Raw genomic sequence first — 25,204 nt, 5'->3', positions numbered from 1 at the left:
CATTTCTGCCTTTTTTGTCTTGTTTGTGAGTCACCGTTGTTTGCTAATGAGGACTCCTGTGGCGTGTGGAAAGTGCGGCTGTGAATGAGCTGAGTGGTGTTGTGAGACAGACTGTAATGGCGGACAGGCGAGGTGTACAGGTTAGTTACGCCATGGCGGCTCTCTGTATTATTCACAGTTTTACACAAAACAGCGCTCGGAGGTGAAATTTAAAGGTTTTAGAGGTTTCGATTTTGCACCGGAACTTAAGCGACGCTTTCTGAGATGCCACGTTGGATCCGAGTAGGTGGAAAATTGAGCATTTTTTGCGCTAAAGGGTTTAGTGTGTTTTTTTCCCGGCCGACGGAGCGGAGCGTAGGCCCCGATGCTAGCGTGCTAGCCGAGTTAGCTAACAACGCTCAGAGCGCTAGCGTAATACTATCATTGTTTTATAACGATATAGAATTAGAAAACTGCGCATGCGTTAAGTTCACTTAGAAGAATCTGTTTAGACTTTTATAGCGGAACACCGCACCGGACGTTTAATGCGTGTATTTATATACAGTCTAATATTCATTGCTAATAACGATGATGATAATAACGCTGTGTAACATTAACGTTGTGCGTTAAAGCTGAATTTTATTCATAACGCACTGCTTTGTTTAATTAGATTTATTAAATTGAAATGTGTTGGGTTTTTTTAGATTCGGACCCTCACGAGCAGTTTTTAGCGCGTGCAGTGTTGTTAGCATTGTGCTAATTGTGTTCCTCTGACTGAACTGACCGCCAGTGTCTCCGGGTTTGTTTGTTTTTTCTTTACCAACAATTCTACTACAAGTTCAGTTTATTCCGTCGGAATTGTTCGAAATGTGAACAGATTGGTTTTACAGAGATGAATGAAATTAGATGCGGGGTTTTTTTTGTTCAAACCCTCTGAGGTAAGTGAGGTGAAGCTAAAGAGGCTAGTAAAGCTTCTTCTTTTCAAAACATGAACAGTATTAACGCCATAGAAAATTGATGTAAAAACAGTTTATTTCTTAAATCTTGTCACGTTTAATGGTTTAACTAGTTTGTTTGCTAGTTAGCTTGGTTAAGGTTTAGTGTCTAAATAAATATTCTGAGTTTAGAGTTTATTCTTAGAGTCACGTGCGTGTTAAATTTATTAGAGCAAACTTTACATCTGGCTCGTGAGCTAGCTGCGATGTTTGACAGCGCGCGCGCGCGACACAAACATCAACACTGCTGCACATTTTGGGATGTGTATTGTATATACTGTGATTTTATTTTGGGTAAATAAGTCAACAATAAAAATATCCAGGAATAATCTAAACACATCCTTCTGTCTGAGAGTGGGTCATTACTGGATAATGAAAGATTTTATTCTTCCCATGACTCATCCTGTACTAGTGTTGTGTTTGACCAATGAAACGCTCTCTAGTGTGTGTAACTCCACCCCTATGGGTGTGTCTTGCTTTAGAGTAGCAGCTCATAAAGAGTAAACATGGTTTGTGTTGTTCTTTTGTTTTTGTGTCTGTTTTTTTTTCTTTGGCCTATTATAATGTTGCTCGCTCGTACTGATTGATAATTCTGTCTGTGTCATCACCGACGCTGAGTCTCAACACGTCCGCCGTGACTCTGAACACACACACAGCGTCTCGTGGTTTAGGGTTAAAGTGGACAGGTGTGGATTAAGAAATCATCTGCAGCTGAATAAACTCCTCTCTCTCTCCGTATATAAACTCTTCACGCTGCTCTGTTTTCAGCTAGCTTTCTAAGCAACTGGCAGGTGTGTAGAGAGATGGAAAAATGTTCGGGCAGATGGTTAGTGATGAAGAGTACAAGGTGATGAGTGATGGCGGTGAAAGTTGAAGCTTTTGGATGCCGATGTTTTCGAGCAGCACTTAAGTGCCGCCGCATCACTCAGAGATTTCAGTATGAAATAAATCTCTGACCTTGTTAAAGCTCTCTCACATAGTCACAGACTAATCACAGCTGTCCTTACTGTGTCTGTTTGTGTGTGTGTGTGTGTGTGTGTAGTGATAGCATGGATCCAGATAGCGGGGCGGACACCCAGCGAACTCTCAGCCTGCAATGGAAGAGCTACAAACTTCTACAGGACCCGGCCACCCGCAGGGTCGCTCAGAAAATCTACAGATACGATGGGATTCACTTCAGCATCCCAGTACGTTCACTGGACCTTCTTTAAACACCTGACACCAGATGAGTGTGTGTGTGTGTGTGTGCGCTGAGACGCTTAACCAGAGTGTTAAAGTATGTGTGTAATAATAATAAGATAAAACATCAGTTTAATGTCGTTTTGTGTTCCTCAGGACTCAGGGTTTCCTCCTGTGGGGGAGTTACGTGACCCTCGACCTCGCCGGATCTGGTCCAGACATACAGAGATGTCTCTTCCTTTGCCCAAGTTTAAGGTAGATCCTGGTGCTCATTCCGATCAAATATTCTGTGTAATGATTTATGGAGCTGAAAATCAGTATTGAACAGAACCCCGGTGTCTTCTGTGTGCTCCGAGGGGTACTTTAAGGCAGATCAGAAGGCCCTTGGGTCTGAGAGCATCTGAGCGAACTCTGGTGATTCGGTTCTGAATCAACTCGCTGCAGGAAGTGAATCAGGCGTGTGTCTGTGTTTACACACGCACTACAAAGTGTGAATTACGAGTTATTGCTCTGATTTCTGATTTGCTGCATGTTTTTATTTCTCTTGCTTTTTAAGTACAACTAAGTATTAAGTAGGCTTGTTTTATTGCTACTCTCTTTTGCCAAAAGTTTTGGAACACCCCTCCAAATCTTTGAATTCAGGAATTGGCTCGGCTCCTTAGTACCAGTGAAAGGAATTAATGGTTTAACTCTTAATGTTTAATGTGGCAGCATACAGCAAGACATTTTGGACAGTTTCATGCTCCAACTTTGTGGCGGGACAACTCCATATTACATTCATGTACAGGTAAAGGCAGACGTCTCAGTTTAGGTCTGGCTCGCAGTCTCCACTCTAATTCATCCCAAAGGTGTTCTATGGGGTTGAGGTCAGGACGCTGTGCAGGCCAGTCAAGTTCCTCCACACCAAACTCACTCATCCATGTCTTTATGGACCTTGCTTTGGTCACTGGTGTGCAGTCATGTTGGAACAGGAAGGGGTCATCCCCAAACTGTTCCCACAAAGAGCATGAGATTGTCCAAAATGTCTTGATATGAAGCTGAAGAATTAAGAGTTCCTTTCAATGGAACTAAGGGTGAACTATGATTTGGAGGCGTGTCCCAAAACATAGTGTATTTTAGACACGTCGCTTTTTTTTGTTATATCGGGTTTATAATGTTGTAGCGATTTAAATGTGTATCTAGGACATGCTAAACATCCCGCATCCTCATTTCTGACCTTTCGTACCCTCTCACCTGACAGTTGGACGAGTATTATGTGGGTCCCATCCCTCTGAAGGAGGTGACATTCGCTCGGCTGAACGACAACATCAGAGAGCCCTTCCTGTTGGACATGTGCACTAAATTTGGCGAGGTAGAGGAAATGGAGATCCTGTTCCACCCCAAGACCCGCAAGCACTTGGGTTTGGCACGTGTCCTCTTCACCAGCACCAGAGGGGCCAAAGACACGGTCAAACACCTGCACAACACCTCCGTCATGGGCAACATCGTCCACGCACAGCTCGACATCAAAGGTGTGTGTCCCAGATATCAGAAGTGCTGTACTCTGTGGTGTTAAAAAGGGAGTGGGTACGAAACTGAAACCAGAAAGCTAAATGCAAATAACAGCTGTGAAACTGACAGGTTATGTTCTGATTGGTCAGAAGGTGTTGATTAATTTTTTTACAACAACAGCTGCAAATTGCAGGCTTCCTTTTTTATTCGTTTTTATGGTAACAGCTCATTCATTAAAAAAAAAAAAATTCAGCATTTATTTATGTAACATTTATAGAAGGAGTCTCCAGTTTCAGCATTAATAAAGATAACTAAAACCTTGGGACATGCTGTTAGTGAAATAATCAACACACACTGAGTGTTTGTTAATTCTTATACTCTTGTTGATTTTATGTAATAATTTATTATATTTTTTTGCACACACTGTGGTTTTGTTTTGGAGGCATTAATACCGCTATAACCATTGTGTGTGTGTGTTTGTAGGCCAGCAGAGGATGAAGTATTACGATCTGATAGTTAATGGATCATACACACCGCAGACTGTCCCCACAGGAGGAAAAGCCCTGAGTGAGAAGTTTCAGCCCCCTGCTCCGGCACAGCCCGACACCGTGAGATTTTGGACGCTAACACTTCTGTAAGATCTTTTTTACTTCCTTGTTTATTTGTTAAACGAGCCCTGCTGTCTCTGTTTCAGTCGTCTGATATCAGACGGAAGTTATCGACCGATCAGATTCCGGTTCCTCCGCTTGGCAGCGCCACCCCGTGCTCCTTGGACACCGGATTTGGGGAACAGCGTCTGGACACGCCGCCATCCTCCCTCGGGGGGCCATACACCCCTGGCTCCTCGTGCTCTTCGCAGGGAGGTGGAACTCCTTACACGTCACGCTCGGGAACTCCCTTTTCCCAGGATTCAGGATACTCCGGGGGCAGGTGGGTGCCTTTACCTCTCAGATCATGCGGAATTCTGTACAATTTAAAACCTGCTCTAAACGAATTACCTGTTTATTTCAGGCATGGAGGTTACAGCAGCGGTCCTGCGGGTGGAGGTTTTCCTGCGCAGGACATGCTTCCTTCATCTTCCTGCTCTTCGTCTGCCGTGTCGTCCTCGTCTGGGTTCAAGCCTCGCTATTATGATGAGCCTCACAGAGTTCCTCCTCAAGACCCCACGGCGTACCATCGAGGTCGGCCCGGTTTTCCTCCTCCTCCTCCTCCTCCTCTTACCTGTTACCCTCCCTATCACAACGCCGGCGCCACAGGGATGCATGCGCCCCCACACCCTCACATGCCCCCGTCAGGCTCCCTGTACGAGTCTCCGCCCGTGGCCGAACGAGAGCGGGACAGGGAGCGGGACCGGGGACAGAGAGACAGGGACAGGGAGCGTGACAGAGACTCTGGGGGGCGCTATGGCACGTCTCGCCGCTCCTCTTACCATCACCAACAGGATGTAAACTCCTCGTCCAAGTCCTCCTACCATTCACACCACTCGCACCGTGAGGAGAGGGACAGCAGGTCATACCGCAGGGACAGCTCGGCCTCCAGGGAACACGGAAGGCACCGGAACCACCACCACTCGCACAACCACCACGGACGGAGGAGGGACAGCAGGGACAGGGACGGGGATTATTCGAACAGCTCTGATCCACGATACAGAGGCCACTCCAACTCCAGCCATCGCTCCTCCAACAGTATGTCTCCTCCACCCGCCTCGTACGGAGGATACAATCAGTCTAAAGAACTCCCGACGCACGACACTCCGTCTTCGTCCCGCCTGGAGCCTTCTCCGTCCTTCAGGTCAGGGGAGAGATTGAGCGGAAGTGGAGATAACGATTTTCGATCTCACCACCCACCGTTACATCCTCCACCACCTCCTCCACCTCCTCCTCTTCCCCCTGCCTCGGTCATCGCGGCGGCAGTGGCTGAAACTCTTAGCTCACTAGATTTCGGCCAGGAGAGCCCGGTCCGAGAGGAGCAGTGGACCAAACCCAAGCGGCGCCCCAGCACCCCGCCGCAACCCCCACACACCCCTCCCCCCTCCTCCCCTCCTCATGGCTCCATTCCTTCATCATCCACGTCACCATCCTCTACCTCTCTGCCTCACCACCACCCTTCCTCCACCGCATCTCTCTCCCCGCCCCACGCACAACGAGACTCCTCCTCTCCGGAGCCGGACTCCACCAACGAGAGCCTCCCATTCGTTCACCATTGCAGTAGTTTGGACTCGCGCATCGAGATGCTGCTAAAGGAGCAAAAATCCAAGTTCTCCTTCCTGGCCTCTGACGACGAGGATGAGGATAAGAAGGATGAGGGTGCCCAGGGAGGCTCGAGGAAGCCGAGGGAAGAGGGCGGAGACAGAGAGATGGATGGAGGACAGCAGAGGAGAGTGGACAGGAGAAGCAGAGCGAGAAAACAGGCGGCCACACCGGCGGGAGGAGGAGATGGAAGGAAAAGCCCTACAGACATGGCCTCCTCCGCCACCTACGTCTCCGCAACACTGTCTGAGACGTCGCAGGGACAGCAGGTCCTCATACAAGAGGAACACACGGAATCCGACACACAGAAGGTCACAGGTGCACACACACCACCCACCTACAACGGAGAGCGACAGGTGAGTGTGCTAGTTTTTCTTATCCAACAGCGCTGTTGAATCCTGGATTGAATTTCAGGCTTCAAGCTCAAAGCTAAAAGGTCTTTGGCTTATTTGATAAGATGAAATATTTAGACATTATATCTTAACTGTATTTTATCTTATAATATTAATTTATATCCTGTTTGTGGTTGTTTACTCAGTAAATTCTGTGCATACTTTTTAAGAGCAGTGAAATATACGACCTGCAAATCTTTGGGATTGTGTTTACGTCGCATTGCATCGAGATTGATCTGTTGGTCAGGTCATTTCTTTCTCATCGCCACTTCCTCTTCTTCCAGCCATCCCCGCACTCCTCTGGAGAAGATATGGAAATCTCTGATGAAGACGACGGCGGTGGAAACGGCGGCATTGCCTCATCGTCGTCCTCCCCCGCCCCGTCGTCTCAGTCGGCCCTGCCCTCTCAGAGCGCCGACCCCTCGTCCGGCTCGCCCCCAGACAGCACGCAGCACTTCGGCACTTCGATACCGCTCCCGCACATGCCCTCCTATCCACCCCACCTTCCACCTCCGCCCCCGCCCGGCTTCTCTCTCCAGCCCCCGCCTCCTCCGCCGGGTGTGCCCCCTCCTTTGCCCCACATGGAGCTCCACCCAGAATATCCCATGCCCCCCCACCTGTACGACTACGCCAACTCTGTGGAGCTGATGAGCCAGTACGCTGGCACGTCCTTCCAGATGCAAGCGCACATGCTCAGTCGTCTGCACCAGCTGCGAGAAAAGCATGCGCCTGGCTCAGAATACCCACCCTCCTACCACCTCCATTCTCTGCCCCCTCCGTCGCACGCACCGCACCCCCACCACCCCTACATGGACCAAGATGGCGCTGCAGGGAACCACTATGACCAGGACCACCGCTACATGCCTCCTCACATGCCTACGTACCCGTACCCTGACCCTCATGCCACACAGCTGCCCCCTCACCACCCCCACACCATGCCTCCTCCCCCTCACTCCCCATGGCCTCCTCACGTCCTGCCCCAGCACTACCCTTCCCACTACCCACCCCCTACGTATGGTGCCGTGCCAGGGCTAGACGGCGAGCAGTACCCCATGCCCATGATGGGTCAGAACCCCCACGAGGCCACGGTCCAGCTGGTTCTCTCTGCTCTCATCGACGAGATGAAGAACATCATGCAGAGAGACCTGAACCGCAAGATGGTGGAGAATGTCGCCTTCGGAACCTTCGACGAGTGGTGGGAGCGTAAAGAGAGGAAGGCTAAGGTGAGGCTCAAACTTATTCGCATCACATTAAAAAGCAAATCAATAAATTAAGACAAATAAGACCAGTAGTTCATCTGGCCAAAAGTAATGGCTCCCTATTACAGGAGGAGGTCTTGGTGTGTATCAGTGGTACCCGATGGAGGGTTTAGCACGCTCACGCAGTTTAGTCACCATTTTAGTCGTATATGCGTGAGTTTGAAGAAAACAGCCCCACTGAGGATTTACATGAACTAACCCTTATGCAAAAGTCAGACGTCACCTCTAGACTGCGCAGTGCATTATGGGTACATGTGGTTTGAACTTGCTGCTTTGATCTGCTGTGAGATTTTTATAGGAATCTGCCTGATTTACTTTGCTGTTCTAAACAGCGCTTTAAAAATTCTTCATCCGTTTCTGTTTATTCACCTGTGATCGCTTCACCTGAGGGAATGCTCCATTTGTTTTGTTTTTTTTTCCCTCTCAGCCATTCCAGACTGCGATGAGGGCCGTGTCTGCCATGCGGGACGAGGAGAAGAAGGAAGAGAAGACCAGCAGTCGGCCGCGCGAGCCGTTGATGTCTCTGGTGGACTGGGCGAAGAGCGGAGGCATGGAAGGGTTCTCTCTGCGTGGGGCTCTACGTCTGCCTTCATTCAAGGTACCTGTGGAATCTCACCTGATATATAGACCTTAAATGCACATACATGTACACGCTGTCAAGTTTTAGAGTGCAGCCTATAGAACACACATGTTAACTGTGATGTTTTTTTATTGCAGGTGAAAAGGAAAGAGCCTCAGGAGCTGGAAGAGGACGCATCGCTGAAACGAGTCAGACCTTCAACTCCACCAGATGAGGAGGATGAAGGTGAAATATCACACTTTTTTTCACAAGCTTAGATTTAATCGCACAACACTCTGGGCATTCTGTCACAGGGGTGTGGAAATCTCAAAATGTTTTACTTTCCCAGACTTTATTACTTAAAATTGTTCCTATATTCTATAAACACAGTTGTACAGTGTTTTTGTTTATTTCAGAAGAAACAGGAAATCTAATAAGAACTTAAAAATAGAGTTTAAAAACACAAGTCTTTTATTTTAACACAACAGTGACTAGTATCATGTATATAAAACAGTTGATAGTTTACACACAGCATCACTGTCAATATTGATAGGCGCATTCCTACCACAGTGGTCACTGCCTAAATTTACACCATTTTTCTGCTGGATAGAACACAAAAGACAGCTTTGGGATGAATTAGAGTGGAGACTGAGAGCCAGGCCTTCTCTTCCAACATCAGTGCCTGACCTCATAAATCCTCTTCTAGAGGAACGGTCAAAAATTCCCATAAACACACTCCTAAACCTTGTGGAAAGCCTTCCCAGAAGAGTTGAAGCTGTTTATAGCTGCAAAGAGCGGGACAACTCCATATTACATTCATGTGCATGTAAAGGCAGACGTCCCAGTTTTAGTCTGGCTCTCAGTCTCCGCTCTAATTCATCCCAAAGGTGTTCTATTAGGTTGAGGTCAGGACTCTGTGCAGGCCAGTCAAGTTCCTCCACACCAGACTCGCTCATCTGCAGTTAATGGATATTCTTGACAAACTCTGCAAAAAAAAAACGTCTTCCGTATCGTCTGCATTTACCCAGCGAAATTCTTTTAACCAATTTGATAGAAATGACCTCTTATGGGTTTTTTTATACTCACAATCTCTCTCTGAATTAGTTTTTCTGTTAGTGTGGCGGTCATTAGATTTTTCGGCTGCTGGTTTTCCAGATTTAATCAAAAAACAGTCCATTACAATAGAGGATGTTGGTACCATGTGCGGGTGGTGGTGGCTCAAGTGGTTAAGGCTCTGGGTCGTTGACCAGAAGATCGGCGTTCAAGCCCCGTCACATTCAAGCTGCCACTGTTGGGCCCTGAGCAAGGCCCACAACCCACCCTGTTCCAGGGCCGCTGTATCACAGCTGACCCTGCGCTCTGACCCCAACCCCTAAGGATATGTGAAGAAAGAATTTCACTGTGCAGTAATGTATATGTGACAAATAAAGACAACTTAACTTAGACTGACATCACATGTCACGCTCAGAATCTTCGCAGTGTTGCACACAATAAATGTGCAATAAATTCTCAGTACTGGAATTCCAAATTGGGGATACCAGTTTGGAATTCCAGTACTGAATATGATTGATACAAAAAGTCAGGCATAGGATTTTCATTGGGCATACATTTGACCCAAAACAGCAAAAAACACACATTTTATGTACTTTGTATTTTGATGAGGAAAAATAGCATCTAATTATGAACATCATGAGTTTTAAAAACCTAGATAGAGGCACTGCTACAAACATCTGTGTTTTATCTGTCTGTACAGCTGTGTATTATACAGTGTGTGTGCAGTGTTTGTTTCTCCTATGTCAATGTTTAAACTGTCTGAAATTGTGTGTGTGTGCTTGCCCCCTTAGACTCGTACCAGGGTAAAGTGTCTGACAGTGCGAGCCGGCCGGAGGAGACCCGAGCAGCTGAGAGAGACTCTGTACAGAGGAGGAAAAGACCCAAACCACGTAAAGCGTACGACCTGGACAGTGAAGGAGAGGAGACGTCTGACGAGTCATCTTCTGAAAAGGTGTGTGTTTGGGTTTGGACTCTTAGCTCCACTGAAGGGAAATTATGATGTAATAGTTAAGGGCCACATAGTTTGGACTAAATAGTGTCGTATTTTAATGCTTGTAATTACATGAAGTGAACAGCAGGTGGCAGCAATGCTCTTTGTGTGATTAAAGCTCAGGTCATTTGTCTTAGTTTCAGATAAGTTTAGTCTAAAGAACTGTTAATAACATATAGAACTATTATTAACATTCTGTTCATGTGTTATTAATGTGTCCAGGAGGAGGATGAAGACGATAGTGAGAAAGACGAGTCTGAGGGTAAGCAGCGTTCCAGTTTAATTTATTCCCAATTCATGAACTGTTTTTTATGAAAGTGTATTTAACTGAGGTTGTTTATTTCTCGCCCCAGACGAAGCCCTCAGCGCAGACAGCGACGACGAGAGCCTCTCCTCTTCATCCGAAAGCCTGTCATCATCCTCTTCCTCTTCCTCATCATCTTCATCCTCAGACGAGGAAGACGAAGAAGAGCTGGAGCCAGCGGACGAGAGCGAGGCCTTGGACACCATGGACGAGTCAACGATGGACAGCATTGCCATGGAAAAGAAGTGTGTAGTAGCTTAATATGTCCTCTCCTGATTAGAGGTGACGGAGGAAACGGGTTTAACGGCGTGGTTTTTCTGTTCTGTGTCGCAGGGAGAAGACGAGTGTCGGCGAGTCGCCTGCCGTCCCTGCTGCAGACCTCAAAACTGGTCAGTGACAAACTTTCAGAATACAACTTTAATCCAAACAAATATGTTTATTTTGGAAATGTAAAGGTTTATAAACTTGTGTTTAAAACACAACCTACACAGAGGGTCTTTTATAAATTATTGTATCTTCTGTTAAATTTAACGTGATTAAAAAGGAATTAATTTTTTACTGTTAATGGTTGTTTTTTGTTGTTTTTATTTTAATTTTAAAGAAGACAAGATGGCTCCTGCTGCTTCTGCAGATCACCGACCGCCGTCTCCTCCTTGCCCTCGCCCATCCTCTCCCATCCTGCCTCCTCTGAAGAAGCGCCGCAAGACCGTGTCCTTCTCCACAGAGGAGAGTGAAGCCAAACCCTCCGTCCTCGTCCCTGCAGCGCCCCTCTCGCCCTCCTCAGCAGCTTCCCCATCCCTCCTCCTTTCTCCGGTCAAATCGCAACCACCAGATCAGCTTATTACATCATCACCCGCTGCCGCTGCTACCTCAGCCGCGTCATCCAAACCTGCCCCGATGCTCCGCCCGTTCGCTTCACGCCCGACCAAGGCCACACCCCCTTCAGCGTCACCCACCTCGGTTCTCACAGTCCCTCCTCCTGTTCGCTCGCTGCGTCCGGAGGAACCCAGGAAACGTTCTCCGTCCCCACAGTCAACACCTGCCAAGTCTCCTTCCAGACGTGGCAAAGAATCCCCCAGAACCCCTCCCACTCCTGTCTGTCTCACAGTCCAGAACCTTCCACTGGACCACGCCTCTCTGGTTCGGGTGGCCTATGAAGATCCCGCTCCAGTCCCGCTCACACCCAATCAGAAAGGTCGTCCACGTGGCAGGCCTCGAACTGTCAGCTTGTCTGCTCCCTCCACGCCCTCCCTGCTGGAGGAGGATGAGTTTGATGAAGATGAGGATGAAGAGGAGCTTCTGGATCAGAGACTGAAGCTCAGAGAGCAGCTCGGAGCATCCAGTTTGCTTCAGCTAGCCTCCGCATCCACGCCCGACCTCTCTGTGCTGGCCCACGTGGCCGCTGAGATGGACGAAGACGTCGACTCGGAGGAGACGGAGACATCGGATGAAGCCGAAGAGCACAAACTGGAGGAGGATGCAGAAGCGCGGCTTTTCACTTTAGATCCAGGTGGAATGCTCGTCCTCCAGGAGCACAATTACTCCAAATCTGCAGCTTTTCTCCTTCCTCCTCTTTCTCCTGCGTCCTCCGCCGGACAAAAGAGGACGAAACAAGACACTGCGGTGTTGCTCCCCACAGACTTCCATCAACACTGCGTCCAGGAGGCTCCGGAGGAGGTCATCGGAGACTCTCAGACAGACACGCCCGAGCTCTACAGCATGGGGCTCGTCGGGGGCGAGGCCGGAGATTCGGCCGGAGCGCATGTCCTCAGCCCCGTTTCCAAACGCAGAGGTTCATTCAAGAGGGAGGAATCCCTGGAGAAAGGGAAGAGTAAAAAGAGGACTCGAAAAGACAAAGAGAACGTGGAACTGCAGCCTGCTAAAAAACAAAAGCAGGAGCATGGCAGGAAGCAGAGGAAAGGGAAGTTAGAGGTGCGTATTCAGTCTGCCACCTGGTCTTGACTCAGGATTTATGTGAAATTAAGTTGAATAATCCGCAAACATCCGTTTCAGTTGTGAGCAGTGATGAAGTTATTTCTCCTTTCCTGAATTTCATCATTTTCATTGCAGCAAAGCGTCCGGTTTCTTTTCCTTCAGGTACAGAAGCCTCCACAGAGCAGCTCTGAAACGTGTCTAAATCTAGTTGTGTACACCAGCTCCAAACGTGTTAGTTTAGACGTAACAGATGTTTGCGTCATACAGAGCCGGACATCATTGACCTCACTGGTGTAAATAATGTGCTTTAGCATGTTTAGAACTTCCTGTCTGCTTTAAACAAGAAAAACTCACTCATTTCCTCTTAGCTGAATTTGCTATGACTCCCGCCCGCCTCTCAAACATAAAATATGTCTTCAAAATTGCAGCAATAGTCTATTTTTTAATTTATGTTCTTAAAAAATGATTATGAATATTTCTGTAGGCTAAATTTCAAAGAGTAAGCTATTAAAGCTATTCTTTAAGGCCGAGGACGGATACGGATTGTAACATCTTTGTTTCGTCTCCGTGGTCAGGACTTCGCCCCGGAGGAGGACGTGGATGTGGAGCACCTGGAGACGGCTGATCTCTCCAGCTCCAGCTCCAGCTCCGACTCGGCCGACTCCGACTTTGGCCTCGACGAGCAGCTCGGGTTTGAACGCGAGGAGGTAAGGAAAAGCGAGCGTCTCTTCCTGCAAGAAGCTGGAGTCACACCGTCGACCCAGAGGAAGACCAGCTTGGCCCCGCCCCCTCTCCCAGCCCCTCTGTGTTCGTACAAGCAGCGCAGTGAGTTTGAACAGATGACCATCCTGTATGACATCTGGAACACCGGGCTGGACCAGGAGGACATGCGTCTGCTTAAGGTCACGTACGAGAAGCTGCTGCAGGATGACCACAACGCGGACTGGCTCAACGACACACACTGGGTCCCTCACACTAATATCCTTTTATGCAAACTTTTATCATGTTTTTGTAAATGTTGGTATTACAGCTAGTTATAAGGTCAGTGTCCTAAAACGTGATCTCGTGCAGCTCCTGATCTGTTCGTGAGCTCTTTAAGGTGAATGCTGCATGTTTAATGTAGACACTGATGTACAGTGGAGTCTTGTGTCTGTAAATTGTGACCCTTGACCCCCGTTTGCACTCACTAACATCCCAAACCCGCGGCGTAAGAAGAAGGCGGTGGACGGGCAGCTGAGGCAGCACGTCACGGGATGCGCCCGCAGCGAGGGTTACTACGCCATCAGCCGCAAAGAGAAGGACGTGTACCTGGACCTGGACCTCCCCGAGGCCGTGCAGGAAGCCGTGGACTACGACGTTGTGGTGCGTGACCTTACACAACGTCCACTCACAAAGTTTCAGAGCGTTACTGTCATTAAAACATGACCCTCTCTGATCTCAGTGCTTCTGCACACAACTTTTTTTAAACAAAATCACAAATTAAATAGAAAGGAGAAATGATCTTTATTTAGTTTTCCTAAAACAAGGGTTTTTTTGTTTCTTTTACTTTATTTTATTTTACTTTACAGAACCGTGTACTTTTCATGTGTTAAGAATATTGCAGGTTCATATTTTATTTCAAAATAACGTTTCTATTATTTTAGTCTTCAACTTGAGAGAATTTATAGCTGAATAACTTCATTTTGTGTTTATTATTTTAATTTATGATTACCTAATCTTTCATCTGTTTCTGCCCCCCATGTGTTTCTGTTTTTCTGTACCGCCACCCCCCCCCACCAGGCTTCGAACCGTGTTCTGTCAGAGAGGCGTTCGGAGCAGAGGCGTCTCCTCAGTGCCATCGGGACCCCCGCCGTCATGGACTCGGATCTGCTGAAACTCAACCAGCTCAAGGTGAAGCGTCAGACTGCGACCTTCACTCCTCCTTATCACACACTCGGCTCTGATTACGGAGCGTGTGCTGACCTTGTAGCGGGGTTTTATTGTCTGAGGAGGAACAGAACAATTCCAAACACTCCACCGAATGCGAGTTAGATAGTGTTCTGGACTGAAAAGGAAGAGAAACGACAACTGTCTCAGTTAAATAAGTGACCATGTTTTTAAACTAACTGATCAGTTTAAAGTGGCCATCTATAACAGACTCATTTCAGGGTTTTGTTTGTCCTGAAGATTAGCTCCACCCCTTTTTCCTTTTGAGACTTTAAGACATACAAAGTTCAAGTAGATAGTGTGCAGTCAAGGAGAAGATTTGTCCTTGTTTTTATTGCAAGTGCCCTTCACTTTACAGGGGCTGTAAACATTACACACCGCAGCTTTAATCAAAAAAAGATGACTGTACGTCCCATTCAGTGTTCAATGAGATTGACCTTTGACCCTTGCTGGGTGTTCTCCTCATATCAGCGAGATAAAGTGCACTCTGTGATGTGGAAACACGTGACTTCTGCAGTTTTTTTCAGAACTCTAGCAGTGATGCTGATGCAGAAAGTCTGGATTTTGATTGGTTAGAAGAGTTGATTGACCGTCAAACTGCCAGAACGTTTTTTTTTTTTTTTTTAATTCTGCGTTTTTGTCTGTCTGCAGTTCCGCAAGAAGAAACTGCGTTTCGGACGCAGCCGCATCCACGAGTGGGGTCTGTTCGCCATGGAGCCCATCGCCGCAGACGAGATGGTCATTGAGTATGTGGGTCAGAACATCAGACAGGTAAAACTATTGCAGTGGTTTATCTTCTTATGGTCACGTAATGGTCAGTATAATTAACCTGTGGAGGCACCATGTATTCGTCTGAGAGCATTTTAATCGCACTTCATTTCTCTTGTTAGAAGCTCATTTGCATGTCATAGAATTCTGTATGCCGAATATCAACAAAGAAATTCCTGCTATGAAGCGAATCATTTAAATATCGAGATAATAAGTTATTTTGTTAAATGATTGTTATGCAGATATTAGGAATTTATTTATTTATGGTATAAAGTATTAATCATGTTTTATATGAGCTCTTGTTTGTTTTTTTATTCCACTTTTTAAGTAACCTATTAGTCAGTCTTCTGGAAGATCCTGCTGTTGTGTACTGACCCGTGTGTGATGTGTTGATGGTTTCAGATGGTGGCTGATAATCGCGAGAAGCGTTACGCTCAGGAAGGAATCGGGAGCAGTTACCTGTTCCGCGTCGATCATGACACCATCATTGATGCCACCAAATGTGGAAACCTGGCACGCTTCATTAACCACTGCTGCACTGTGAGAACACACACACACACACTCTTGTTCTCCTGAAGCAACACAGCGTTGTGCAATGTTCTAATGATAACATACTGAAAGCTCGGAACAGTGTCAGTGTGTCCACCACATCATTGTGCAACACACACACGCAGGGCTTCACTTGAGCCTAGTGAACTTCAATACACTCGGTACAGTGCTTTATTTTTTAAAAAGCTCAGGTCACATGATGCGTACTTTGTGTGTACAAAGGACACACACACTGTGAAACTGTGTAATTTCGCCTCTGTACTCCACCATGATGGAAATCAGGATGTGGTTGAAGTTCACACTTACAGCCTTAATTCAGAAATATTGAATTAATCTTTACACAGTTCCTCCATTCTCATGGACTCAAAAGTAGTTGCACAGTTGATTGATGGATACAGTTTTATGGCCAGGTGTGTTGTTTCCTGATTCTACAAGATAAAAGATCTGGTGTTGATTCCACAGTGTTTGGTTAAGCTGTTCATGGGAAATTTCGATAAGTGCTCCGGATACACAATATTGCCAAAAGTTTTGGGACGTCTGCCTTTACATGAACATGGCATTCCATTCTTAATATGGAGTTGTCCCGCCCTTTACAGCTATAACAGCTTCAACCTTTCTGGGAAGGCTTTCCACAAGGTTTAGGAGTGTGTTTATGGGAATTTTTGACCATTCCTCTAGAAGGTCAGACACTGATGTTGGACGAGAAGGTCTGGCTCACAGTCTCCGCTCTAATTCATCCCAAAGGTGTTCTATGGGGTTGAGGTCAGGACTCTGTGCAGGTCAGTCAAGTTCCTCCACACCAAACTCAATCATCCATGTCTTTATGGACCTTGCTTTGGTCACTGGTGTGCAGTCATGTTGGAACAGGAAGGGGTCAGCTCCAAACTGTTCCCACAAAGAGCATGAAATTGTCCAAAATGTCTTGGTATGAAGCTGAAGCATTGAGAGTTCTTTTCAATGGAACTCAGGGGTTGAGCCCAACCCCTCGCTCCAGAGAACACGTGTCCAGTGCTCTACAGTCCAGTGACAGCGTGCTTTACACCACTGCATCTGACGCTTTGCATTGCACTTGGTGATGTAAGGCTCGGATACGGCCGCTCGGCAGGAAGCTCTCTACACACTGATCTTGAGCTAATCTGAAGACCATATGCAGCTTGGAGTTCTGTAGCTATTGACTCTGCAGGAAGTTCTGCACACTGTGTTCCTCAGCATGCACCGACCCCACTCTGTGATTTTATGTGATCTACCACTTCATGGACTGAGTTGCTGTTGCTTCTACTTTGTTATAATAGCACTAACAGTTGAGCGTGGAATGTATTTAGTAGTGAGGAAATTTCCAGAATGGACTTATTACACAGGTGGAACCCTATCACGGTACCACACTTCAATTCACTGAGCTCCTGAAAGCGACCCATTCTTTCACAAATGTGTGTAGAAGCAGTCTGCATGCCTAGGTGCTGGATTTTATACACCTGTAGCCATGGAAGTGCCTGGAAAGGCCAGATTACTCTAGAAAATGTCAAAATAAATAATTAAAAAAATTAGTTTAGTGCCCATTTCTGGACCAAGAGAAGAGCTTATTCAGGCCTCTGGTCGGAAATTTCCGTGTCGGTCACCTGACCTGATCCCGACTGACCCTCAATCTTCACTTACCGAAGACAAACCAGAGCAAAACTGGATCGCCGTCCAGATAATTCTGGCCTTGAGTGCACGCTGCAGTCAGAATGACATCACTGTTGACCTTTCAGAGTTCTTCAGCTGATGAAGTGAAATAAAAACCCCTGACTCCTCCATGTTGGTCTGTGGTCACCACTGCGCTCAGCGTGGTCGGTGCCGAGTGTGTTTCACCTCAGGATGCTGACCTGTACGCCAGCATTACAGATTTAACATGCGCTTGTGTCTAATGCAGGTGTGTGTCCAGTCAGAGTGAGGGTGGAGTCAGTTTGCGGTCACTCGCATGTCCGTGGGGAAGGAACTTTGTTGCAATTGAGAAGAATTTGAGTAGGAAATTGTGTGGGGTTTTTTTTTTGTTTGTTTTTTTTAACTAAGATTATTTGATTAGCAAAGCAAGCTAAATGTCTCGGGTATGTCCACTCACCAGAGGCCCCTCTGGTCTGTTACGTCCAGTTTGTATCGTCTCTGCATGTTTCAGGGAATCTGTAAACAAAATCTCACCTTTAAATTGAAATGTTTAGGGTTTTTAAGTAAAAGCTAACGCTAATGAAACGAGTATTATTATAAACTTTGACAGTGTTAGCTCTCTGTGCTAGTCATCTAATGCTACGTTCTAACACACATTTGAATGTGTTCCAGCCAAACTGCTACGCGAAGGTGATCACCATCGAGTCCCAGAAGAAGATCGTCATTTACTCCAAGCAGCCCATCGCCGTGAACGAGGAAATCACGTACGACTACAAGTTCCCCATTGAGGAGAACAAAATCCCCTGTTTGTGTGGAACGGAGAACTGCAGAGGAACGCTCAACTAAAGCCCCGCCCATTCCTCCTCCCCCCTTCCACTGCTGCAGGACAGGTGCACAGCATTATGGGTAACACCACAGCTAGGATACGTTTCTCTTTTATCTAGCGAACAGATGCGACATGCCCGCAGTTGGTGTCTCCATAGCAACAGCATCTCCTCCCACCTTTTTTTTTGTTACCCCCCCGCAAAGTCTGGAGGCTCTGATTCTGATCATATTTAAACTTCTTTTTTTTTTTTTTTTTTTTTGTTTGTTTGTTAAAGCAACAATCTGTTGGCATTTAGAAAATAAATAAAATAAAATCATCCTGTGCAAAAAAATAATGGCACCCGGTTCAAAACATAGTTATAGTGCTTCTTTTTTTTCTACTTCCTGTCTCAGGCAATTCTCAGAGCTTAACAGTGAACACCCTCCATAATTATTATTATTGTTAGCATTATTATTATTAGCATTAGCATTGTCTAAGCTTTTTTTCTCGATCTTGTTCTGTTTTAAATAATTGGAGAAAATAAACTGCAGTAAAACAAAAGGTTGCTATAGCGACGCTGTGACGTTGTACCTCTGTAGTTAACATCTAACTGTATAAAAATTGCAGAGTAATTGATCTTAGCGTGTTAAACTCTGCGTTTAAACATTTCTATACAATTCTTCCCCTTTTTCTCTACAAACCCGGAACAAAATCTCTTCACCTCCTCTGAGGTCTGTATTTTACGTTATTTCTCTAGATGTTGTGAATCTCGTGTATTTTTCGTCGCTAACCTCACAGGTCGGTGATGCTGTTTTGTTGTAGCTAATGTTAGCTAGCAAATTATCCTGAACCTCTTTAGGTAGCTGTTTGTTTTTTAGCTAATAAACTGCTTTCAGTAGCTAATGATAATCCGTAATCATCATCATCAAATCACATCAGCACTTTATACCGGATTGTTGCTTAAACATATGAAACGTACACTGCTAGCTAGCGCATGCTAAAAATAAAGGCAAAAATAAAGGAATTTTTGTTCTCTCTTTATCCTGAGAGAATTCAACAGACTAATAATAATAATAATAATAATGGAGGGTTTCTGGTTTTCATCTTTTCATCAAAACTTTTTTTTATTTATATTTTTTTAAGCACCATGTTGGTCCTGCAGGCTGAAACTCCTCCCACCTTATCCTTTTATTTCCATGACGCAGCCCCGCCCAGTGACTTCTTTCGAAAGGACACCGTGTAATGTGTGTGTGTGTGTGTGTGTGTGTGTGTATATAAATATAATTACAGACTCGCACATAAAAACAACAACAAAAAAAACCATGAAGAAGGGTGAAAGTGTGTAAATATTGTAGAGGTGTTTGTTTCTCGTAGAAACGCACTGGTTCCACTCTGTAAATATGTTCTTCTTTTTTTCCTACTTTTCCCTCATCGCCGGAAAAAAATTGTACATACCGATCATTCACTTATCTTATTTGTTTTATTTTTTTTTTTAATTTGATGTATTTTAATATTATTTGCAATATTTCTCTTGTATTAATGCGTTGGATCCTTTATTAATGGTGCATTAAACTATTTTTTAGAAAAAAACTGAAAAACAAACCTGTTTTTTCTTCCTTTTTTTGTCCTGTTCTTTGGTCATCGTGGGCGGAGCTTAAGATTAATGCTGACTCTAATCAGCCAATCACAAAAGGAGTCTCCAGTGTCAGTGTGGTGTGTGTGTGTGTGTGTGTGTGTGTGTGTGTGTAAGGAGTCTCCTGTGTGTGTGTGTGTGTGTATGTAAGGAGTCTCCAGTGTCAGTGCAGTGTGTGTGTGTGTGTAAGGAGTCTCCAGTGTCAGTGCAGTGTGTGTGTAAGGAGTCTCCAGTGTCAACACAGTGTGTGTGTGTGTGTGTAAGGAGTCGTCAGTGTCAGTGCAGTGTGTGTGTAAGGAGTCTCCAGTGTCAACACAGTGTGTGTGTGTGTGTGTAAGGAGTCGTCAGTGCAGTGTGTGTGTGTGTGTGTGTGTAAGGAGTCTCCAGTGTCAGTGCAGTGTGTGTGTGTGTAAGGAGTCTCCAGTGTCAGTGCAGTGTGTGTGTGTGTGTGTAAGGAGTCGTCAGTGCAGTGTGTGTGTGTGTAAGGAGTCGTCAGTGCAGTGTGTGTGTGTGTAAGGAGTCTCCAGTGTCAGTGCAGTGTGTGTGTGTGTGTGTGTGTGTAAGGAGTCTCCAGTGTCAGTGCAGTGTGTGTGTGTGTGTGTGTGTGTGTGTGTGTGTGTAAGCAGTCTCCAGTGTCAGTGCAGTGTGTGTGTGTAAGGAGTCTCCAGTGTTAGTGCAGTGTGTGTGTGTGTGTGTGTAAGGAGTCTCCAGTGTCAGTGCAGTGTGTGTGTGTGTGTGTGTAAGGAGTCTCCAGTGTCAGTGCAGTGTGTGTGTGTGTGTGTGTGTGTGTGTGTGTGTAAGGAGTCTCCAGTGTCAGTGCAGTGTGTGTGTGTGTGTGTGTGAGGAGTCGTCAGTGCAGTGTGTGTGTGTGTGTGTGTGTAAGGAGTCTCCAGTGTCAGTGCAGTGTGTGTGTGTGTGTGTAAGGAGTCGTCAGTGCAGTGTGTGTGTGTGTGTGTGTGTAAGCAGTCTCCAGTGTCAGTGCAGTGTGTGTGTGTAAGGAGTCTCCAGTGTTAGTGCAGTGTGTGTGTGTGTGTGTAAGGAGTCTCCAGTGTCAGTGCAGTGTGTGTGTGTGTGTAAGGAGTCTCCAGTGTCAGTGCAGTGTGTGTGTGTGTGTGTAAGGAGTCTCCAGTGTCAGTGCTGTGTGTGTGTGTGTGTAAGGAGTCTCCAGTGTCAGTGCAGTGTGTGTGTGTGTGTGTGTGTAAGGAGTCTCCAGTGTCAGTGCAGTGTGTGTGTGTGTGTGTGTGTGTAAGGAGTCTCCAGTGTCAGTGCAGTGTGTGTGTGTGTGTGTAAGGAGTCTCCAGTGTCAGTGCAGTGTGTGTGTGTGTGTGTAAGGAGTCTCCAGTGTTAGTGCAGTGTGTGTGTGTGTGTGTGTAAGGAGTCTCCAGTGTCAGTGCAGTGTGTGTGTGTGTGTGTGTGTGTGTAAGGAGTCTCCAGTGTCAGTGCAGTCTGTGTGTGTGTGTGTGTAAGGAGTCTCCAGTGTTAGTGCAGTGTGTGTGTGTGTGTGTGTGTGTGTGTGTGTAAGGAGTCTCCAGTGTCAGTGCAGTGTGTGTGTGTGTGTGTGTAAGGAGTCTCCAGTGTCAGTGCAGTGTGTGTGTGTGTGTGTGTGTGTAAGGAGTCTCCAGTGTCAGTGCAGTCTGTGTGTGTGTGTGTGTGTGTGTGTGTGTGTAAGGAGTCTCCAGTGTCAGTGCAGTGTGTGTGTGTGTGTGTGTGTGTGTGTAAGGAGTCTCCAGTGTCAGTGCAGTGTGTGTGTGTGTGTGTAAGGAGTCTCCAGTGTTAGTGCAGTGTGTGTGTGTGTAAGGAGTCTCCAGTGTCAGTGCAGTGTGTGTGTGTGTGTGTGTGTAAGGAGTCTCCAGTGTCAGTGCTGTGTGTGTGTGTGTGTGTGTGTGTGTGTGTGTAAGGAGTCTCCAGTGTCAGTGCAGTGTGTGTGTGTGTGTGTGTGTGTAAGGAGTCTCCAGTGTCAGTGCTGTGTGTGTGTGTGTGTGTAAGGAGTCTCCAGTGTCAGTGCAGTGTGTGTGTGTGTGTGTAAGGAGTCTCCAGTGTCAGTGCTGTGTGTGTGTGTGTGTGTGTGTGTGTGTAAGGAGTCTCCAGTGTCAGTGCAGTGTGTGTGTGTGTGTGTGTGTGTGTGTGTGTGTAAGGAGTCTCCAGTGTCAGTGCAGTGTGTGTGTGTGTGTGTAAGGAGTCTCCAGTGTCAGTGCAGTGTGTGTGTGTAAGGAGTCTCCAGTGTCAGTGCAGTGTGTGTGTGTAAGGAGTCTCCAGTGTTAGTGCAGTGTGTGTGTGTGTGTGTAAGGAGTCTCCAGTGTCAGTGCAGTGTGTGTGTGTGTGTGTGTGTAAGGAGTCTCCAGTGTCAGTGCAGTGTGTGTGTGTGTGTGTAAGGAGTCTCCAGTGTCAGTGCAGTGTGTGTGTGTGTGTGTGTGTGTGTGTGTGTGTGTAAGGAGTCTCCAGTGTCAGTGCAGTGTGTGTGTGTGTGTGTGTGTGTGTGTGTAAGGAGTCTCCAGTGTCAGTGCAGTCTGTGTATGTGTGTGTGTGTGTAAGGAGTCTCCAGTGTCAGTGCAGTGTGTGTGTGTGTGTGTGTGTGTGTGTGTGTAAGGAGTCTCCAGTGTCAGTGCAGTGTGTGTGTGTGTGTGTGTGTAAGGAGTCTCCAGTGTCAGTGCAGTGTGTGTGTGTGTGTGTGTGTGTAAGGAGTCTCCAGTGTCAGTGCAGTGTGTGTGTGTGTGTGTGTGTGTGTGTAAGGAGTCTCCAGTGTCAGTGCAGTGTGTGTGTGTGTGTGTGTGTGTGTAAGGAGTCTCCAGTGTCAGTGCAGTGTGTGTGTGTGTGTGTGTGTAAGGAGTCTCCAGTGTCAGTGCAGTGTGTGTGTGTGTGTGTGTGTGTGTGTGTAAGGAGTCTCCAGTGTCAGTGCAGTGTGTGTGTGTGTGTGTGTGTGTGTGTGTAAGGAGTCTCCAGTGTCAGTGCAGTGTGTGTGTGTGTGTGTGTGTGTAAGGAGTCTCCAGTGTCAGTGCAGTGTGTGTGTGTGTGTGTGTAAGGAGTCTCCAGTGTCAGTGCAGTGTGTGTGTGTGTGTGTGTGTGTAAGGAGTCTCCAGTGTCAGTGCAGTGTGTGTGTGTGTGTGTGTAAGGAGTCTCCAGTGTCAGTGCAGTGTGTGTAAGGAGTCTCCAGTGTCAGTGCAGTGTGTGTGTGTGTGTGTGTGTGTGTGTAAGGAGTCGTCAGTGCAGTGTGTGTGTGTGTGTAAGGAGTCTCCAGTGTCAGTGCAGTGTGTGTGTGTGTGTGTGTAAGGAGTCTCCAGTGTCAGTGCAGTGTGTGTGTGTGTGTGTAAGGAGTCTCCAGTGTCAGTGCAGTGTGTGTGTGTGTGTGTGTAAGGAGTCTCCAGTGTCAGTGCAGTGTGTGTGTGTGTGTGTGTAAGGAGTCTCCAGTGTCAGTGCAGTGTGTGTGTGTGTGTGTGTAAGGAGTCTCCAGTGTCAGTGCAGTGTGTGTGTGTGTGTGTGTAAGGAGTCTCCAGTGTCAGTGCAGTGTGTGTGTGTGTGTGTGTAAGGAGTCTCCAGTGTCAGTGCAGTGTGTGTGTGTGTGTGTAAGGAGTCTCCAGTGTCAGTGCAGTGTGTGTGTGTGTGTGTGTAAGGAGTCTCCAGTGTCAGTGCAGTGTGTGTGTGTGTGTGTGTAAGGAGTCTCCAGTGTCAGTGCAGTGTGTGTGTGTGTGTGTAAGGAGTCTCCAGTGTCAGTGCAGTGTGTGTGTGTGTGTGTGTAAGGAGTCTCCAGTGTCAGTGCAGTGTGTGTGTGTGTGTGTGTAAGGAGTCTCCAGTGTCAGTGCAGTGTGTGTGTGTGTGTGTGTAAGGAGTCTCCAGTGTCAGTGCAGTGTGTGTGTGTGTGTGTGTGTGTAAGGAGTCTCCAGTGTCAGTGCAGTGTGTGTGTGTGTGTGTAAGGAGTCTCCAGTGTCAGTGCAGTGTGTGTGTGTGTGTGTGTAAGGAGTCTCCAGTGTCAGTGCAGTGTGTGTGTGTGTGTGTAAGGAGTCTCCAGTGTCAGTGCAGTGTGTGTGTGTGTGTGTAAGGAGTCTCCAGTGTCAGTGCAGTGTGTGTGTGTGTGTGTAAGGAGTCTCCAGTGTCAGTGCAGTCTGTGTGTGTGTGTGTGTAAGGAGTCTCCAGTGTCAGTGCAGTCTGTGTGTGTAAGGAGTCTCCAGTGTCAGTGCAGTGTGTGTGTGTGTGTGTGTAAGGAGTCTCCAGTGTCAGTGCAGTGTGTGTGTGTGTGTGTGTGTAAGGAGTCTCCAGTGTCAGTGCAGTGTGTGTGTGTGTGTGTAAGGAGTCTCCAGTGTCAGTGCAGTGTGTGTGTGTGTGTGTGTGTAAGGAGTCTCCAGTGTCAGTGCAGTGTGTGTGTGTGTGTGTGTAAGGAGTCTCCAGTGTCAGTGCAGTGTGTGTGTGTGTGTGTAAGGAGTCTCCAGTGTCAGTGCAGTGTGTGTGTGTGTAAGGAGTCTCCAGTGTCAGTGCAGTGTGTGTGTGTGTGTGTGTGTAAGGAGTCTCCAGTGTCAGTGCAGTGTGTGTGTGTGTGTGTGTGTAAGGAGTCTCCAGTGTCAGTGCAGTGTGTGTGTGTGTGTGTGTGTGTGTGTGTGTGTGTAAGGAGTCTCCAGTGTCAGTGCTGTGTGTGTGTGTGTGTGTGTGTGTGTAAGGAGTCTCCAGTGTCAGTGCAGTGTGTGTGTGTGTGTGTAAGGAGTCTCCAGTGTCAGTGCAGTGTGTGTGTGTGTGTGTGTGTGTAAGGAGTCTCCAGTGTCAGTGCAGTGTGTGTGTGTGTGTGTGTGTAAGGAGTCTCCAGTGTCAGTGCAGTGTGTGTGTGTGTGTGTGTGTGTGTAAGGAGTCTCCAGTGTCAGTGCAGTGTGTGTGTGTGTGTGTGTGTGTGTGTGTGTGTGTGTAAGGAGTCTCCAGTGTCAGTGCAGTCTGTGTGTGTGTGTGTGTGTGTGTAAGGAGTCTCCAGTGTCAGTGCAGTGTGTGTGTGTGTGTGTAAGGAGTCTCCAGTGTCAGTGCAGTGTGTGTGTGTGTGTGTGTGTGTAAGGAGTCTCCAGTGTCAGTGCAGTCTGTGTGTGTGTGTGTGTGTGTGTGTAAGGAGTCTCCAGTGTCAGTGCAGTGTGTGTGTGTGTGTGTGTGTAAGGAGTCTCCAGTGTCAGTGCAGTGTGTGTGTGTGTGTGTGTGTAAGGAGTCTCCAGTGTCAGTGCAGTGTGTGTGTGTGTGTGTGTGTGTGTGTGTGTGTAAGGAGTCTCCAGTGTCAGTGCAGTGTGTGTGTGTGTGTGTAAGGAGTCTCCAGTGTCAGTGCAGTGTGTGTGTGTGTGTGTGTAAGGAGTCTCCAGTGTCAGTGCAGTGTGTGTGTGTGTGTGTGTGTAAGGAGTCTCCAGTGTCAGTGCAGTGTGTGTGTGTGTGTGTGTAAGGAGTCTCCAGTGTCAGTGCAGTGTGTGTGTGTGTGTGTGTGTGTGTGTAAGGAGTCTCCAGTGTCAGTGCTGTGTGTGTGTGTGTGTGTAAGGAGTCTCC

At 47.0% G+C, this 25,204-nt stretch overlaps 1 protein-coding gene across 2 annotated transcripts; it reads left to right on the top strand.

The window, feature by feature from the left end:
- Positions 1-18,368, top strand: setd1a (SET domain containing 1A, histone lysine methyltransferase). 2 transcript variants are annotated; one of them, XM_058411522.1, is made up of 21 exons: positions 1-140; positions 2,017-2,161; positions 2,310-2,408; positions 3,394-3,664; positions 4,128-4,252; positions 4,339-4,574; positions 4,656-6,249; positions 6,570-7,508; positions 7,972-8,142; positions 8,262-8,349; positions 9,948-10,108; positions 10,370-10,409; positions 10,501-10,696; positions 10,785-10,840; positions 11,053-12,383; positions 12,962-13,364; positions 13,570-13,748; positions 14,166-14,276; positions 14,964-15,083; positions 15,483-15,620; positions 17,943-18,368. In XM_058411522.1, exons 2-21 carry the CDS (start codon positions 2,024-2,026, stop codon positions 18,114-18,116), a joined length of 6,570 nt encoding a protein of 2,189 aa, XP_058267505.1. In that variant the 5' UTR covers positions 1-140; positions 2,017-2,023; the 3' UTR covers positions 18,117-18,368. The 2 variants fall into 2 exon arrangements, with proteins under 2 accessions (XP_058267505.1, XP_058267514.1); XM_058411531.1 differs by lacking the exon at positions 1-140 and adding an exon at positions 147-282.
- The last annotated feature ends 6,836 nt before the right edge of the window (positions 18,369-25,204 follow it).

The sequence above is a fragment of the Hemibagrus wyckioides genome, linkage group LG02 (assembly GCF_019097595.1).
Source record: "Hemibagrus wyckioides isolate EC202008001 linkage group LG02, SWU_Hwy_1.0, whole genome shotgun sequence".
Lineage (NCBI taxonomy): Eukaryota > Metazoa > Chordata > Actinopteri > Siluriformes > Bagridae > Hemibagrus > Hemibagrus wyckioides.
The sequence above is the reverse complement of the archived record's forward strand: the minus strand, read 5'-3'. Positions and strand labels throughout refer to the sequence as shown.